The sequence below is a fragment of the Cololabis saira genome, chromosome 13 (assembly GCF_033807715.1).
Source record: "Cololabis saira isolate AMF1-May2022 chromosome 13, fColSai1.1, whole genome shotgun sequence".
Lineage (NCBI taxonomy): Eukaryota > Metazoa > Chordata > Actinopteri > Beloniformes > Belonidae > Cololabis > Cololabis saira.
The window spans coordinates 38,888,305-38,906,052 of NC_084599.1; the positions used below are offsets into that span (position 1 = coordinate 38,888,305).

Consider the following 17,748-nt stretch of genomic DNA (forward strand, 5'->3'; position numbering starts at 1 on the left):
CGGTCGTTTTAGATACTGCATTTCCCAGCATGCCCTGCTCGTGAAGAAAGGAGGTGGGGGGGGGGGTTGATGGCGTCACCACGACGACGCGGCGGCGCCGGTTCAGTCGTTAAAAATTCAGCACCAGACGGGGAATAAAGGCCATTTCTGATTTGTTCGTTTGACGTTTGAGCACATTCAGTTTTATGTTCTGAAACAACAAAATTTAGGAAAACAAAACCGAGGAAGCTTGGCTCCTCCCCTTGAATTGGCCCCGCCCCCTTCCCACGGAGCAGGCGGGATGAGCTGCCGAGTGGCCCGACCCGGAGAAGCTTCCAGTACAAAAGTTTAACGAGAGTCTTTGACGGACTTCCCTCTCTGATCCGTGTTCCTGCGATGAACTGGACTCTCCAGAGAACGAGAGTTCTGCAGCGTTCGTCGGTTCCAGTTTGACGTTTCTGAAAACGTCGCTGATGAACGTGATTTTTCCTCCGAGTGACTGAAAAACCGGTAAAAACTTCATTAATAACCGACTCAGGCGGCGGCTGTGGCGGCTGTGGCTCCCGTCCCACCGTAACCGTGGTGATAGAAAAGGACAATTCTGGCGCTGACGGCGTTTTGGACCAACGACCTGGAAGCTGAACTTCACCATCCGCCTTCGAGGTCGAGCCGAACCCGAACTCTCGGATATCTGGATGTGGTTTTGGTTCCGGGTCCGTCTAGACGGCTGAAACCTCAGCTGTTTAAAGACGGCGTTTCCATGTGGCGTCTCAGTTCTCGGCCGTGTCCAGAAGTTCCCTGATTGGACAGTTGGTGCCGCAGGATCGCAGCTTCAGCCCCGCCCTCGCCGCTCCGTTAAGACGTGAAATGTTCAAACCAGCTTAAATTTTCCAGCCGGATTCATTTAAAAAATGTCGATAAACTTTTAATTTACAAAACAAAATCTAAATGTTATCGGCTCAACTTTGATGCTGTACAACGACGACAGGTGAAATACTCATAAATATTCATCCAGGCTGGAAATAACCTCATATTTTTATCTGATTTAGTCTCCAAACAAAAACTGAACTGATTCATCACCTGTTTAAAGCCACGGTATGTAGTAACACCCCCTGACCACATGGGGGCAGCACATGAGCAGACGTGCCGGCCCCCACGTGGTCAGACCTGGTCCTACCAGAGTCTGGTTCTGGTCTCGGTACCAGACTGGTCTGATGTGGAACCGCAGCTCTAAAGGAAACGGCGTGATTAGCGTTGCTGGGTCTTCACGTGTTCGGGTCACATGACTCCTCCCTCAGCTCCAGGTCACATGACGGCCGTCCTCGTCACTGATTGGCTCTGACGGCTCCAGGGAGACCACATCAGTGCTTTAGCTCGACCCCTAAAATCCTACAAATGGCTGTTTTTCTCGTATTTATCTTATCAACAAGACGATCTATTTCTGCGGTTTATTTGGCACCAGGAGAAAAGGAAGCAAGAATCTGATAATCTGGGCAGCTGTTGGACCTTTATGTGTCCTCGCCCCTTTAAAGGCGGGGTAAGCCATTTCTGATGACGTTTCATCTGTTGAAGTTTGAGGAAAACGAAGATCTGGAGCACTGGCCCCTCCCCCCAACACTAGCTCCTCCCCCAGCGTTAGCTCCTCCCCCAGCGTTAGCTCCTCCCCCAGCCCCCCCGAGAGCCCGTTAAAGCACTGCTGTGGTCTTTGGGTTCAGCTTCAGTCAGGAAGACTCGAGTCCAGGAACTAGAGGAGCCGTCGAGTGAAAGTCTGGAGGATGAAGGACGTCAGCAACGTGGTGGATCTCCAAACGTCGCGGATCAGAGATGTTTGCAGAAACTCCACAAGCTCCTCCCACCGCCGACTCCTCTGATTGGCGTCTGGACTGGGGGTCAGAGGTCACGGGGAGGGAGCCGGGTCGACGTCCTCAGGTCGTCCAGGAGCCGAGCGGGGGAGGGGAAGGATGAGAAGTCGCTACGAGGAGGCGAAGACGAGGATGAGGAGGAGGGAGAGCAAGATGGCCGACGGCAGGGCCAGGCTGCAGCCGCCGGTCTCGTCCGTCAGGAACGGCTCCGGAGACTCGTACACGGAGTCGTCTGGAAGAAAGATTAAAGGTCAGATCAGAGGGCACATCAGGGGTCAGATTAAAGGTCAGATTAATCATGTCAGAGGTCAGATTAAAGGTAAAATTAAAGGTCAGATCCGAGTTCATTCTACATGCGTACAAACATTTCAATGTTGCATGAGCGTTTCAGGAGTCCTTACAAGTTATAATTTAATGAACAATTGTCTTTTGTGACATTATGGTTGAATAGTTCCAGTTCTTTTATTGTGAAAGGGCAGATTATTGTTGTGGTGTTTCCAGCAGCGCTGACGGAGGAACTCCAGCCCTGATGGTGTGAATGTTAGAAGGAGTTTCAGCTGCTGGTGAAGGAGCTGCAACAGAGACTCACTGGTGGGTTTGACGTAGATCTTGAGCTTCAGACACGGTTTCCCGGCCAGGTTCGGGTGCGGCGACGCTGCAGAAGAAAGAGAATGTTATTAGAGCCACAGCAGCCCAGGAGCAGAAGACACATCTAAACTGCACAACAGGAAAACAGAACCAAGGATGGACGGACGGATCTGACCAGAAGTAGCTGTTCATGGTGACCGGGCTCAGCCGGGCCTGGTCCAGACGGCTCCAGGCCTCCAGCATTTATTAGGGCCCGAGCACCTTCAGTGCGAAGGCCCTATTGTATTTGCAGGAATTTTTATTATTATTAGTGCCACGGCTGCGCCACGTGGCACTCCTCCTCCATTGAGCTTCGCAATGGAGGAGGAGTGCCTCGTGCGCAGCACGAGGCACTCTTAATATTGCTCAGGCTTATTAGTGCCACGGCCCCCGGCCAGAGGCACGACTCCTCCAAAGCTATGCAATAGCAAGGAGGAGTAGGCCTCTGGCCGGAGGCCAGAGGCACTATTGTTATTCTGCGGGTTTATTATTCTTCTGATTCCTCTTCCGGACAGATTTCGGTTCGCTACTCCTCCTAGAGCTTTGAGAAAACGCGAAAAGTAAAAACGTAGAAACGTGCGCGTTAATCGGGAATCGTGTGCTATGACTTTTATAAGCAATTGGCGTGCACGTTTTTGCGCAACGTGCACAAACGTGCGCGCTAAATCCCATCCGGAATGCATTGGGAGAAGTTTGGGGCCTCACCACTCGCACACCGTTACTCGAAAAATTCTGAACCAAATTAGAAAGTTGTAGGCCCTGAATTTAACTACAGTCCTCTGGATTTTCAGAGCGATGGCACAAATAGTTTTTGCACGAAGTGCAAAAACATTTTCAAATTTCCCAAACTAATGGGGAGATTTTCCCATGTAAGTGAATGGGGCAGAATGTCACACTGTGGATGGGAGGAGGTTGGAAAAACTCCAAATTCACATTTTTTCTGAGTCACGTATCTTTGTCATACTTGCACGTAGAAACGTCATTCAAACTTCAAAACGGAGGAAAACTTCTCTTCTCTCTCTGAACCTGGAACAGTTTTTTCCTCAAATGTACACTTTTCAAGATATGAGCGCTCAAGCGAGGACTGGAAATCACTTTTTTTCAAATCTAGAGCACGGGAGTCAGTTCGCTAGAGTGTAGTTACACTGAAAAAAAAACATGATTTCTTATTTGTAACTCGAGGTCACGGCCAAACCGTAAAAGGTAGACAGATAATTTTTGGTCAGAATATAGACATACATGTTGAGATTCAAATAATGTGACTTTGACAGGCGTGGTGTGCACAAAATTTTAACAGGGGGCCCAACAGACACGCCAAATCCTGTCTCGATCTCCATTGAGACCCATGTTAAAAAAGGTTTTCTTCAAAAAAATCTCATTTTTGTTTTCGAATTGCCGTTACTAACACATTTTAAGGAATATCTGTATGAAAATAACATTTCCGGAATCTGCTGGGTTCTCCGTCGCTCACAATGTCTTCATTTTTCTGCTAAGAGCTACGGTTTGATGACAAAGTGGAGTGATTTGAGGTTTGTCACAACCGAAAATATAGCTGAATCATTACCTCTGTATATATACTAGTAAGCTTCTGAAGTTTCTAGAAGCTTCTCTGTTCTGATGACTCATCCCCCCCGCAGGCTTCTGGGTCATGTGACCCAGGACTGGTCACATGACTCAGTCAGTACAGACTTAATATAATATAACCTGGAAAATGGAGAAATCTGAACCCTGACCTTCATCATCCTCTACCTTCATCATCCTCTACCTTCATCATCCTCTACCTTCATCATCCTCTACATTCATCATCCTCCTCTACCTTCATCATCCTCTACCTTCACCATCCTCTACCTTCATCATCCTCCTCTACCATCCATCATCCATCCATCCCTCCATCCATCCATCATCCCTCCATCCATCATCCATCCATCATCCATCCATCATCCATCCATCCCTCCATCCATCCATCATCCATCCATCATCCATCCATCATCCATCCATCCCTCCATCCATCCATCATCCATCCATCATCCATCCATCCATCATCCATCCATCATCCATCCATCATCCATACATCCATCAATCATCCATCCATCCATCCATCCATCCATCATCCATCCATTCATCCATCCATCCATCATCCATCCATCATCCATCCATCATCCATACATCCATCAATCATCCATCCATCCATCCATCCATCCATCCATCCATCCATCATCCATCCATCATCCATCCATCCATCCATCATCCATCCATCCATCCATCATCCATCCATCATCCATCCATCCATCATCCATCCATCCATCCATCATCCATCCATCCATCCATCATCCATCAATCATCCATCCATCCATCCATCATCCATCCATCATCCATCATCCATCCATCCATCCATCATCCATCCATCCATCCATCATCCATCCATCATCCATCATCATCCATCCATCATCCATCCATCCATCCATCATCCACCCATCATCCATCCATCCATCCATCATCCATCCATCATCCATCCATCATCCATCCATCCCTCCATCCATCCATCATCCCTCCATCCATCATCCCTCCATCATCCATCCATCCATCATCCATCCATCATCCATCCATCATCCATCCATCCCTCCATCCATCCATCCATCCATCATCCATCCATCCATCAATCATCCATCCATCCATCCATCATCCATCCATCATCCATCCATCCATCATCCATCCATCCATCATCCATCCATCATCCATCCATCCATCATCCATCAATCATCCATCCATCCATCGATCATCCATCCATCATCCATCCATCCATCCATCATCCATCCATCATCCATCCATCCCTCCATCCATCCATCATCCCTCCATCCATCATCCCTCCATCATCCATCCATCCATCATCATCCATCATCCATCCATCATCCATCCATCCCTCCATCCATCCATCCATCCATCATCCATCCATCCATCAATCATCCATCCATCATCCATCCATCATCCATCCATCCATCATCCATCCATCCATCATCCATCCATCATCCATCCATCCATCATCCATCAATCATCCATCCATCCATCATCCATCCATCATCCATCCATCCATCATCCATCCATCCATCATCCATCATCCATCCATCCATCATCCATCCATCATCCATCCATCCCTCCATCCATCAATCAATCATCCATCCATCATCCATCCATCCATCCATCATCCATCCATCCATCCATCCATCCATCATCCATCCATCATCCATCCATCATCCATCCATCCATCATCCATCCATCATCCATCATCCATCATCCATCCATCCACAGTATATACAGCATAATACAGTATACACTTCCGGGTCATGTGACCCAGAACTGGTCACATGACCCAGGGAATGCACATTAGCCCCACCCCTTCTTCTGATTGGCTGATACGTTAAAGTCCAATATCTTTTGAATGGTTTGACATACAGATTTATGGGTGGTGTCAAATGACTAAGTATGGAGTCCCTGACCCTCATTGGTGCAAATTAGCCACGCCCCTTCTTCTGATTGGCTGATACGTTAAAGTCCAATATCTTTTGAATGGTTTGACATAGAGAGTCATGGGTGGTGTCATTGGACTCGGTATTGAGTCCTTCACCTTTATTGCTTGTAAAATGTACACCAATTTGCAGCAGCCCGCCGTGGCACTCTCAAAATTTCTGCAAGAAATTGTCTAGTTATTAGTGCCACGGCTGCGCCACGTGGCACTCCTCCTCCATTGAGATGCGCAAGCTCAATGGAGGAGGAGTGCCTCGTGCGCAGCACGAGGCACTCATACTATTGCTCAGGCTTATTATTAGTGCCACGGCTGCGCCACGTGGCACTCCTCCTCCATTGAGATGCGCAAGCTCAATGGAGGAGGAGTGCCTCGTGCGCAGCACGAGGCACTCTTACTATTGCTCAGGCTTATTATTTATTCCATATTCTTCCGTATAAACTTCGGCGCGTAACTAGTCCCACAGCTTTGAGAAAACGCGAAAAGTAAAAACGTAGAAACGTGCGACTTAATCGGGAATCGATTGGTATGACTTTTATTAGCGATTGGCGTGCACGTTTTTGCGCAACGTGCACAAACGTGCGCTTTTTGCCCCATCCGGAACGCATTGCGTGAACTTTGGGGCCTCACCACTCGCACACCGTTACTCGAAAAATTCTGAACCGATTTAGAAAGTTGTAGGCCCTGAATTTAACTACAGTCCTGTGGATTTTCAGAACGATGGCAAGAATAGTTTTTGCACGAAGTGCAAAAACATTTCCAAATTTCCAAACTAATGGGGAAGATTTTCCCATGCATTTCAATGGCGCCATTATAAGCGGATGGGAAAATGTTGAGAAAAAAAAGACAAAATTCACCTTTTTTCCGAGTCACGTATCTTTCTCATACTTGGACGTAGAAACGTCATTCAGACTTCAAAACGGAGGAAAACTTCTCTTCTCTCTCCAAACCCCGGACTGTTTTTTCCTAAAATGTACACTTTTCAAGATATGAGCGCTCAAGCGAGGACTGGAAATCACTTTTTTGTCAAATCTACAGTGCGGTTCTAATTGATCAGAGTGCGAGAGACTTTGAAAAAATGACCATAATTTTTATTTGTAACTTGAGCTCACGGCCGAACCGTAAAAGCTAGAAAGATAATCTTTGGTCAGAATATAGACATAGGTGTTGTGATTTATAAAATGTGACTTTGACAGGCGTGGTGTGCACAAAATTTGACCGGGAGGCCCAACAGACACGCCAAATCCTGTCTTTCTCTCCATTGACTCCCATGTTAAATAACGTTTTCTTCAAAAAAATCTCATTTTTGTTTTCGAATTGCCGTTACTAACACATTTTAAGGAATATCTGAATAAAATTAAGATTGTCAGAATCTTCCGGGTTCTGTCTCTCTCACGATGTCTTTGTTTTTCTGCTAGGAGCTACAGTTTGATTACAAGGTGAAGTTATTTGAGGCTTGTCAAATCCGAAGAACTAGCTGAGTCATTCCAATACAATATACACTACCATACTTCCGGGTCATGTGACCCAGAACTAGTCACATGACCCACTCAATGCAGACTTCATAATACTTTACCTTGGATAATGGAGGAATCTGAACCCTGACCTTTTGACCTTACATGATCCCCAGTCCTGCTGGGGACAGGTTCATGGGATATATATGTATATTATTATTATTATACATATAAATATTTACATTTGTATATTATATATACATATTAGCCCCGCCCCTTCTTCTGATTGGCCGATACGTTATAGTCCAATATCTTTTGAATGGTTTGACATAGAGACTCACGGGTGGTATCAAATGACTAAGTATCGAGCCCCTGACCCTCATTGGTGCAAATTAGCCACGCCCCTTCTTCTGATTGGCTGATACGTTAAAGTCCAATATCTTTTGAATGGTTTGACATACAGAGACATGGGTGGTGTCAAATGACTAAGTATCGAGTCCCTGACCCTCATTGGTGCAAATTAGCCACGCCCCTTCTTCTGATTGGCCGATACGTTATAGTCCAATATCTTTTGAATGGTTTGACATACAGAGACATGGGTGGTGTCAAATGACTAAGTATCGAGTCCCTGACCCTCATTGGTGCAAATTAGCCACGCCCCTTCTTCTGATTGGCTGATACGTTAAAGTCCAATATCTTTTGAATGGTTTGACATACAGAGACATGGGTGGTGTCAAATGACTAAGTATCGAGTCCCTGACCCTCATTGGTGCAAATTAGCCCCGCCCCTTCTTCTGATTGGCTGATACGTTAAAGTCCAATATCTTTTGAATGGTTTGACATACAGAGACATGGGTGGTGTCAAATGACTAAGTATGGAGTCCCTGACCCTCATTGGTGCAAATTAGCCACGCCCCTTCTTCTGATTGGCCGATACGTTATAGTCCAATATCTTTTGAATGGTTTGACATACAGAGACATGGGTGGTGTCAAATGACCAAGTATCGAGTCCCTGACCCTCATTGGTGCAAATTAGCCACGCCCCTTCTTCTGATTGGCTGATACGTTAAAGTCCAATATCTTTTGAATGGTTTGACATAGAGAGTCATGGGTGGTGTCAAATGACTAAGTATCGAGTCCTTGACCTTCATGGGTGCATCCCGCGATCATCCGGCAGTAGTCCGTGGCACTTCAAAATTTCCCGGGAATTTTGTCTAGTATATTTATTATTATTCCATATTCTTCCGTATAAACTTTGGCGCGTAACTAGTCCCACAGCTTTGAGAAAACGCGAAAAGTAAAAACGTAGAAACGTGCGCCTTAATCGGGAATCGATTGGTATGACTTTTATTAGCGATTGGCGTGCACGTTTTTGCGCAACGTGCACAAACGTGCGCTTTTTGCCCCATCCGGAACGCATTGCGTGAACTTTGGGGCCTCACCACTCGCACACCGTTACTCGAAAAATTATGAACCGATTTAGAAAGTTGTAGGCCCTGAATTTAACTACATTCCTATGGATTTTCAGAACGATGGCACGAATAGTTTTTGCACGAAGTGCAAAAACATTTCCAAATTTCCAAACTAATGGGGACCATGTATTTGTATGGGGCAGCATTTCACACTGTGTGTGGGATGAGGTTAAAAAAAAAAAAATCACCTTTTTTCTGAGTCACCTATCTTTCTCATACTTGCACGTAGAAACGTCATTCAAACTTCAAAACGGAGGAAAACTTCTCTTCTCTCTCTAAACCCCGGACTGTTTTTTCCTAAAATGTACACTTTTCAAGATATGAGCCTTCAAGCGAGGACTAAAAAACCCCCTTTTTCAAATCTAGAGTGGACGTTCTAATTGATCAGAGTGAGCAGAACCCTGAAAAAATGACCATAATTTTTATTTGTAACTCGACCTCACGGCCGAACCGTAAAAGCTGGACAGATAATTTTTGGTCAGAATGTAGACATACATTTTGGTATTCATAAAATGTGACTTTGACAGGTGTTGTGTGAACCAAATTAAAACGGGGAGACTAAGAGCCATGCCAATTCCTGTCTTTCTCTCCATTCACTGCAATGTTAAAAAAAAATTTCTTCAAAAAAATCTCATTTTTGTTTTCGAATTGCCGTTACTAACACATTTTAAGGAATATCTGAATAAAATTAAGATTGTCAGAATCTTCCGGGTTCTGTCTCTCTCACGATGTCTTTGTTTTTCTGCTAGGAGCTACAGTTTGATTACAAGGTGAAGTTATTTGAGGCTTGTCAAATCCGAAGAACTAGCTGAGTCATTCCAATACAATATACACTACCATACTTCCGGGTCATGTGACCCAGAACTAGTCACATGACCCACTCAATGCAGACTTCATAATACTTTACCTTGGATAATGGAGGAATCTGAACCCTGACCTTACATGATCCCCAGTCCTGCTGGGGACAGGTTCATGGGATATATATGTATATTATTATTATTATACATATAAATATTTACATTTGTATATTATATATACATATTAGCCCCGCCCCTTCTTCTGATTGGCCGATACGTTATAGTCCAATATCTTTTGAATGGTTTGACATACAGAGTAATGGGTGGTGTCAAATGACTAAGTATCGAGCCCCTGACCCTCATTGGTGCAAATTAGCGCCGCCCCTTCTTCTGATTGGCTGATACGTTAAAGTCCAATATCTTTTGAATGGTTTGACATACAGAGACATGGGTGGTGTCAAATGACTAAGTATCGAGTCCCTGACCCTCATTGGTGCAAATTAGCCACGCCCCTTCTTCTGATTGGCCGATACGTTATAGTCCAATATCTTTTGAATGGTTTGACATACAGAGACATGGGTGGTGTCAAATGACTAAGTATCGAGTCCCTGACCCTCATTGGTGCAAATTAGCCACGCCCCTTCTTCTGATTGGCCGATACGTTATAGTCCAATATCTTTTGAATGGTTTGACATACAGAGACATGGGTGGTGTCAAATGACTAAGTATCGAGTCCCTGACCCTCATTGGTGCAAATTAGCCACGCCCCTTCTTCTGATTGGCTGATACGTTAAAGTCCAATACCTTTTGAATGGTTTGACATACAGAGACATGGGTGGTGTCAAATGACTAAGTATCGAGTCCCTGACCCTCATTGGTGCAAATTAGCCCCGCCCCTTCTTCTGATTGGCCGATACGTTATAGTCCAATATCTTTTGAATGGTTTGACATACAGAGACATGGGTGGTGTCAAATGACTAAGTATGGAGTCCCTGACCCTCATTGGTGCAAATTAGCCACGCCCCTTCTTCTGATTGGCCAATACGTTATAGTCCAATATCTTTTGAATGGTTTGACATACAGAGACATGGGTGGTGTCAAATGACCAAGTATGGAGTCCCTGACCCTCATTGGTGCAAATTAGCCCCGCCCCTTCTTCTGATTGGCCGATACGTTATAGTCCAATATCTTTTGAATGGTTTGACATACAGAGACATGGGTGGTGTCAAATGACTAAGTATCGAGTCCTTGACCTTCATGGGTGCATCCCGCGATCATTCGGCAGTAGTCCGTGGCACTTCAAAATTTCCCGGGAATTTTGGTCTAGTTAGTGCCACGGCTGCGCCACGTGGCACGCCTCCTCCATTGAGATGCGCAAGCTCAATGGAGGAGGAGTGCCTCGTGCGCAGCACGAGGCACTAATACTATTGCTCAGGCTTATTATTTATTATTATTTATTCCATATTCTTCCGTATAAACTTTGGCGCGTAACTAGTCGCACAGCTTTGAGAAAACTCAAAAAGTAAAAACGTAGAAACGTGCGACTTAATCGGGAATCAATTGGTATGACTTTTATAAGCGATTGGCGTGCACGTTTTTGCGCAACGTGCACAAACGTGCGCTTTTTGCCCCATCCGGAACGCATTGCGTGAACTTTGGGGCCTCACCACTCGCATACCGTTACTCGAAAAATTCTGAACCGATTTAGAAAGTTGTAGGCCCTGAATTTAACTACAGTCCTCTGGATTTTCAGAACGATGGCACGAATAGTTTTTGCACGAAGTGCAAAAACATTTCCAAATTTCCAAACTAATGGGGAACGGTTTTCCCATGCATTTCAATGGCGCCATTCAAAGCGGATGGGAAAATGTTGAGAAAAAAAAGACAAAATTCACCTTTTTTCCGAGTCACGTATCTTTCTCATACTTGGACGTAGAAACGTCATTCAAACTTCAAAACGGAGGAAAACTTCTCTTCTCTCTCCAAACCCCGGACTGTTTTTTCCTAAAATGTACACTTTTCAAGATATGAGCCTTCAAGCGAGGACTAAAAAACCCCCTTTTTCAAATCTAGAGTGGAGGTTTTAATTGATCAGAGTGAGCAGAACCCTGAAAAAATGACCATAATTTTTATTTGTAACTCGACCTCACGGCCGAACCGTAAAAGCTGGACAGATAATTTTTGGTCAGAATGTAGACATACATTTTGGTATTCTTAAAATGTGACTTTGACAGGCGTGGTGTGCACAAAATTTAAACGGGGAGACTAAGAGCCATGCCAATTCCTGTCTCTCTCTTCATTCACTGCAATGTTAAAAAAAAATTTCTTCAAAAAAATCTCATTTTTGTTTTCGAATTGCCGTTACTAACACATTTTAAGGAATATCTGAATAAAATTAAGATTGTCAGAATCTTCCGGGTTCTGTCTCTCTCACGATGTCTTTGTTTTTCTGCTAGGAGCTACAGTTTGATTACAAGGTGAAGTTATTTGAGGCTTGTCAAATCCGAAGAACTAGCTGAGTCATTCCAATACAATATACACTACCATACTTCCGGGTCATGTGACCCAGAACTAGTCACATGACCCACTCAATGCAGACTTCATAATACTTTACCTTGGATAATGGAGGAATCTGAACCCTGACCTTTTGACCTTACATGATCCCCAGTCCTGCTGGGGACAGGTTCATGGGATATATATGTATATTATTATTATTATACATATAAATATTTACATTTGTATATTATATATACATATTAGCCCCGCCCCTTCTTCTGATTGGCCGATACGTTATAGTCCAATATCTTTTGAATGGTTTGACATAGAGACTCACGGGTGGTATCAAATGACTAAGTATCGAGCCCCTGACCCTCATTGGTGCAAATTAGCCCCGCCCCTTCTTCTGATTGGCTGATACGTTAAAGTCCAATATCTTTTGAATGGTTTGACATACAGAGACATGGGTGGTGTCAAATGACTAAGTATCGAGTCCCTGACCCTCATTGGTGCAAATTAGCCACGCCCCTTCTTCTGATTGGCCGATACGTTATAGTCCAATATCTTTTGAATGGTTTGACATACAGAGACATGGGTGGTGTCAAATGACTAAGTATCGAGTCCCTGACCCTCATTGGTGCAAATTAGCCACGCCCCTTCTTCTGATTGGCTGATACGTTAAAGTCCAATATCTTTTGAATGGTTTGACATACAGAGACATGGTTGGTGTCAAATGACTAAGTATCGAGTCCCTGACCCTCATTGGTGCAAATTAGCCCCGCCCCTTCTTCTGATTGGCTGATACGTTAAAGTCCAATATCTTTTGAATGGTTTGACATACAGAGACATGGGTGGTGTCAAATGACTAAGTATCGAGTCCCTGACCCTCATTGGTGCAAATTAGCCACGCCCCTTCTTCTGATTGGCCGATACGTTATAGTCCAATATCTTTTGAATGGTTTAACATACAGAGACATGGGTGGTGTCAAATGACTAAGTATCGAGTCCCTGACCCTCATTGGTGCAAATTAGCCACGCCCCTTCTTCTGATTGGCTGATACGTTAAAGTCCAATATCTTTTGAATGGTTTGACATACAGAGACATGGGTGGTGTCAAATGACTAAGTATCGAGTCCCTGACCCTCATTGGTGCAAATTAGCCACGCCCCTTCTTCTGATTGGCCGATACGTTATAGTCCAATATCTTTTGAATGGTTTGACATAGAGAGTCATGGGTGGTGTCAAATGACAAAGTATCGAGTCCTTGACCTTCATGGGTGCATCCCGCGATCATCCGGCAGTAGTCCGTGGCACTTCAAAATTTCCCGGGAATTTTGGTCTAGTTTATTATATATTCTTCCGTAAAAACTTTGTCCGGCTACTCCTCCTACAGCTTTGAGAAAACGCGAAAAGTAAAAACGTAGAAACGTGCGCCTTAATCGGGAATCGATGGGTATGACTTTTATTAGCGATTGGCGTGCACGTTTTTGCGCAACGTGCACAAACGTGCGCTTTTTGCCCCATCCGGAACGCATTGCGTGAACTTTGGGGCCTCACCACTCGCACACCGTTACTCGAAAAATTATGAACCGATTTAGAAAGTTGTAGGCCCTGAATTTAACTACAGTCCTGTGGATTTTCAGAACGATGGCACGAATAGTTTTTGCACGAAGTGCAAAAACATTTCCAAATTTCCAAACTAATGGGGAGCTCATTTTCCCTATGTATTCCTATGGCGCCATTCAAAGCGGATGGGAAAATGTCGAGAAAAAAGACAAAATTCACCTTTTTTCTGAGTCACGTATCTTTCTCATACTTGCACGTAGAAACGTCATTCAAACTTCAAAACGGAGGAAAACTTCTCTTCTCTCTCCAAACCCGAAACAGTTTTTTCCTAAAATGTACACTTTTCAAGATATGAGCCCTCAAGCGAGGACTGGAAATCACTTTTTTTCAAATCTAGAGCACGGGAGTCAGTTTGCTAGAGTGTAGTTACACTGAAAAAAAAACATGATTTCTTATTTGTAACTCGAGGTCACGGCCAAACCGTAAAAGGTAGACAGATAATTTTTGGTCAGAATATAGACATAGGTGTTGTGATTTATAAAATGTGACTTTGACAGGCGTGGTGTGCACAAAATTTTAACGGGGGAGCCAACAGACACGCCAGTTCCTGTCTCTCTCTTCATTGACTGCAATGTTAAAAAAAAATTTCTTCAAAAAAATCTCATTTTTGTTTTCGAATTGCCGTTACTAACACATTTTAAGGAATATCTGAATAAAATTAAGATTGTCAGAATCTTCCGGGTTCTGTCTCTCTCACGATGTCTTTGTTTTTCTGCTAGGAGCTACAGTTTGATTACAAGGTGAAGTTATTTGAGGCTTGTCAAATCCGAAGAACTAGCTGAGTCATTCCAATACAATATACACTACCATACTTCCGGGTCATGTGACCCAGAACTAGTCACATGACCCACTCAATGCAGACTTCATAATACTTTACCTTGGATAATGGAGGAATCTGAACCCTGACCTTTTGACCTTACATGATCCCCAGTCCTGCTGGGGACAGGTTCATGGGATATATATGTATATTATTATTATTATACATATAAATATTTACATTTGTATATTATATATACATATTAGCCCCGCCCCTTCTTCTGATTGGCCGATACGTTATAGTCCAATATCTTTTGAATGGTTTGACATAGAGACTCACGGGTGGTATCAAATGACTAAGTATCGAGCCCCTGACCCTCATTGGTGCAAATTAGCCCCGCCCCTTCTTCTGATTGGCTGATACGTTAAAGTCCAATATCTTTTGAATGGTTTGACATACAGAGACATGGGTGGTGTCAAATGACTAAGTATCGAGTCCCTGACCCTCATTGGTGCAAATTAGCCACGCCCCTTCTTCTGATTGGCCGATACGTTATAGTCCAATATCTTTTGAATGGTTTGACATACAGAGACATGGGTGGTGTCAAATGACTAAGTATCGAGTCCCTGACCCTCATTGGTGCAAATTAGCCACGCCCCTTCTTCTGATTGGCTGATACGTTAAAGTCCAATATCTTTTGAATGGTTTGACATACAGAGACATGGTTGGTGTCAAATGACTAAGTATCGAGTCCCTGACCCTCATTGGTGCAAATTAGCCCCGCCCCTTCTTCTGATTGGCTGATACGTTAAAGTCCAATATCTTTTGAATGGTTTGACATACAGAGACATGGGTGGTGTCAAATGACTAAGTATCGAGTCCCTGACCCTCATTGGTGCAAATTAGCCACGCCCCTTCTTCTGATTGGCCGATACGTTATAGTCCAATATCTTTTGAATGGTTTAACATACAGAGACATGGGTGGTGTCAAATGACTAAGTATCGAGTCCCTGACCCTCATTGGTGCAAATTAGCCACGCCCCTTCTTCTGATTGGCTGATACGTTAAAGTCCAATATCTTTTGAATGGTTTGACATACAGAGACATGGGTGGTGTCAAATGACTAAGTATCGAGTCCCTGACCCTCATTGGTGCAAATTAGCCACGCCCCTTCTTCTGATTGGCCGATACGTTATAGTCCAATATCTTTTGAATGGTTTGACATAGAGAGTCATGGGTGGTGTCAAATGACAAAGTATCGAGTCCTTGACCTTCATGGGTGCATCCCGCGATCATCCGGCAGTAGTCCGTGGCACTTCAAAATTTCCCGGGAATTTTGGTCTAGTTTATTATATATTCTTCCGTAAAAACTTTGTCCGGCTACTCCTCCTACAGCTTTGAGAAAACGCGAAAAGTAAAAACGTAGAAACGTGCGCCTTAATCGGGAATCGATGGGTATGACTTTTATTAGCGATTGGCGTGCACGTTTTTGCGCAACGTGCACAAACGTGCGCTTTTTGCCCCATCCGGAACGCATTGCGTGAACTTTGGGGCCTCACCACTCGCACACCGTTACTCGAAAAATTATGAACCGATTTAGAAAGTTGTAGGCCCTGAATTTAACTACAGTCCTGTGGATTTTCAGAACGATGGCACGAATAGTTTTTGCACGAAGTGCAAAAACATTTCCAAATTTCCAAACTAATGGGGAGCTCATTTTCCCTATGTATTCCTATGGCGCCATTCAAAGCGGATGGGAAAATGTCGAGAAAAAAGACAAAATTCACCTTTTTTCTGAGTCACGTATCTTTCTCATACTTGCACGTAGAAACGTCATTCAAACTTCAAAACGGAGGAAAACTTCTCTTCTCTCTCCAAACCCGAAACAGTTTTTTCCTAAAATGTACACTTTTCAAGATATGAGCCCTCAAGCGAGGACTGGAAATCACTTTTTTTCAAATCTAGAGCACGGGAGTCAGTTTGCTAGAGTGTAGTTACACTGAAAAAAAAACATGATTTCTTATTTGTAACTCGAGGTCACGGCCAAACCGTAAAAGGTAGACAGATAATTTTTGGTCAGAATATAGACATAGGTGTTGTGATTTATAAAATGTGACTTTGACAGGCGTGGTGTGCACAAAATTTTAACGGGGGAGCCAACAGACACGCCAGTTCCTGTCTCTCTCTTCATTGACTCCCATGTTAAATGAAGTTTTCTTAAAAAAAATCTCATTTTTGTTTTCGAATTGCCGTTACTAACACATTTTAAGGAATATCTGTATGAAAATAACATTTAGATAATCTGGTAGGTTCTCTGTTTCTCAAAATGTTTTCGTTTTTCTGCTAAGAGCTACGGTTTGAGCGCAAAGTGGAGTGATTTCAGGTTTGTCACAACCAAAAATCCAGCTGAGTCATTCCCGCTCCCTCTGTATCAGGTTCTTGTTGCCCCTAGCAACCAGAGCTCAGCTGTACTGATTAGACTGACCCAGAACTGGTCACATGACTCACTCAGTACAGACTTCATAGTATAACCTGGAAAATGGAGAAATCTGAACCCTGACCTTTTAACCTTAGATGAACACACACACACACACACACACACACACACACACACACACACACACACACACACACACACACACACACACGATAGGTGTTATTATGGGATGTCAGGTGTTTTTATAGGATGTTAGTGTTATTATGGGATGTCAGGTGTTTTTATAGGATGTTAGTGTTATTATGGGATGACAGGTGTTTTTATAGGATGTTAGTGTTATTATGGGATGTCAGGTGTTTTTATAGGATGTTAGTGTTATTATGGGATGGCAGGTGTTTTTATAGGATGTTAGTGTTATTATGGGATGGCAGGTGTTTTTATAGGATGTTAGTGTTATTATGGGATGTTAGTGTTATTATGGGATGGTAGGTGTTTATTATGGGATGGTAGTGTTATTGGTGTTAGCGGTCCCGTTAGCGGTTCTGTTAGCGGTCCTGTTAGCGATCCCGTTAGCGGTCCCGTTAGCAGTCCAGTTAGCGATCCCGTTAGCGGTCCAGTTAGCGACCCCGTTAGCGGTCCCGTTAGCAATCCCGTTAGCGGCCCCGTTAGCGGTTGTTAGCGATCCCGTTAGCGATCCCGTTAGCGGCTTGGTTAGCGATCC

The 17,748-nt window shown here is 44.0% G+C and overlaps 1 protein-coding gene across 1 annotated transcript in view; it reads right to left on the reverse strand.

The window, feature by feature from the left end:
* Nucleotides 1-1,645: 1,645 nt before the first annotated feature.
* LOC133457906 (ephrin-A2-like) overlaps nt 1,646-17,748 on the reverse strand; it is a 131,768-nt gene continuing 115,665 nt past the window's right edge. The window contains exons 3-4 of the mRNA XM_061737286.1: nt 2,431-2,496; nt 1,646-2,073 (exon numbers count right to left, since the gene is read on the reverse strand). Coding sequence (XP_061593270.1) covers nt 1,952-2,073; nt 2,431-2,496 — 188 coding nt within the window. The 3' untranslated portion in view covers nt 1,646-1,951. The remainder of the gene's footprint in view (nt 2,074-2,430; nt 2,497-17,748) is intronic.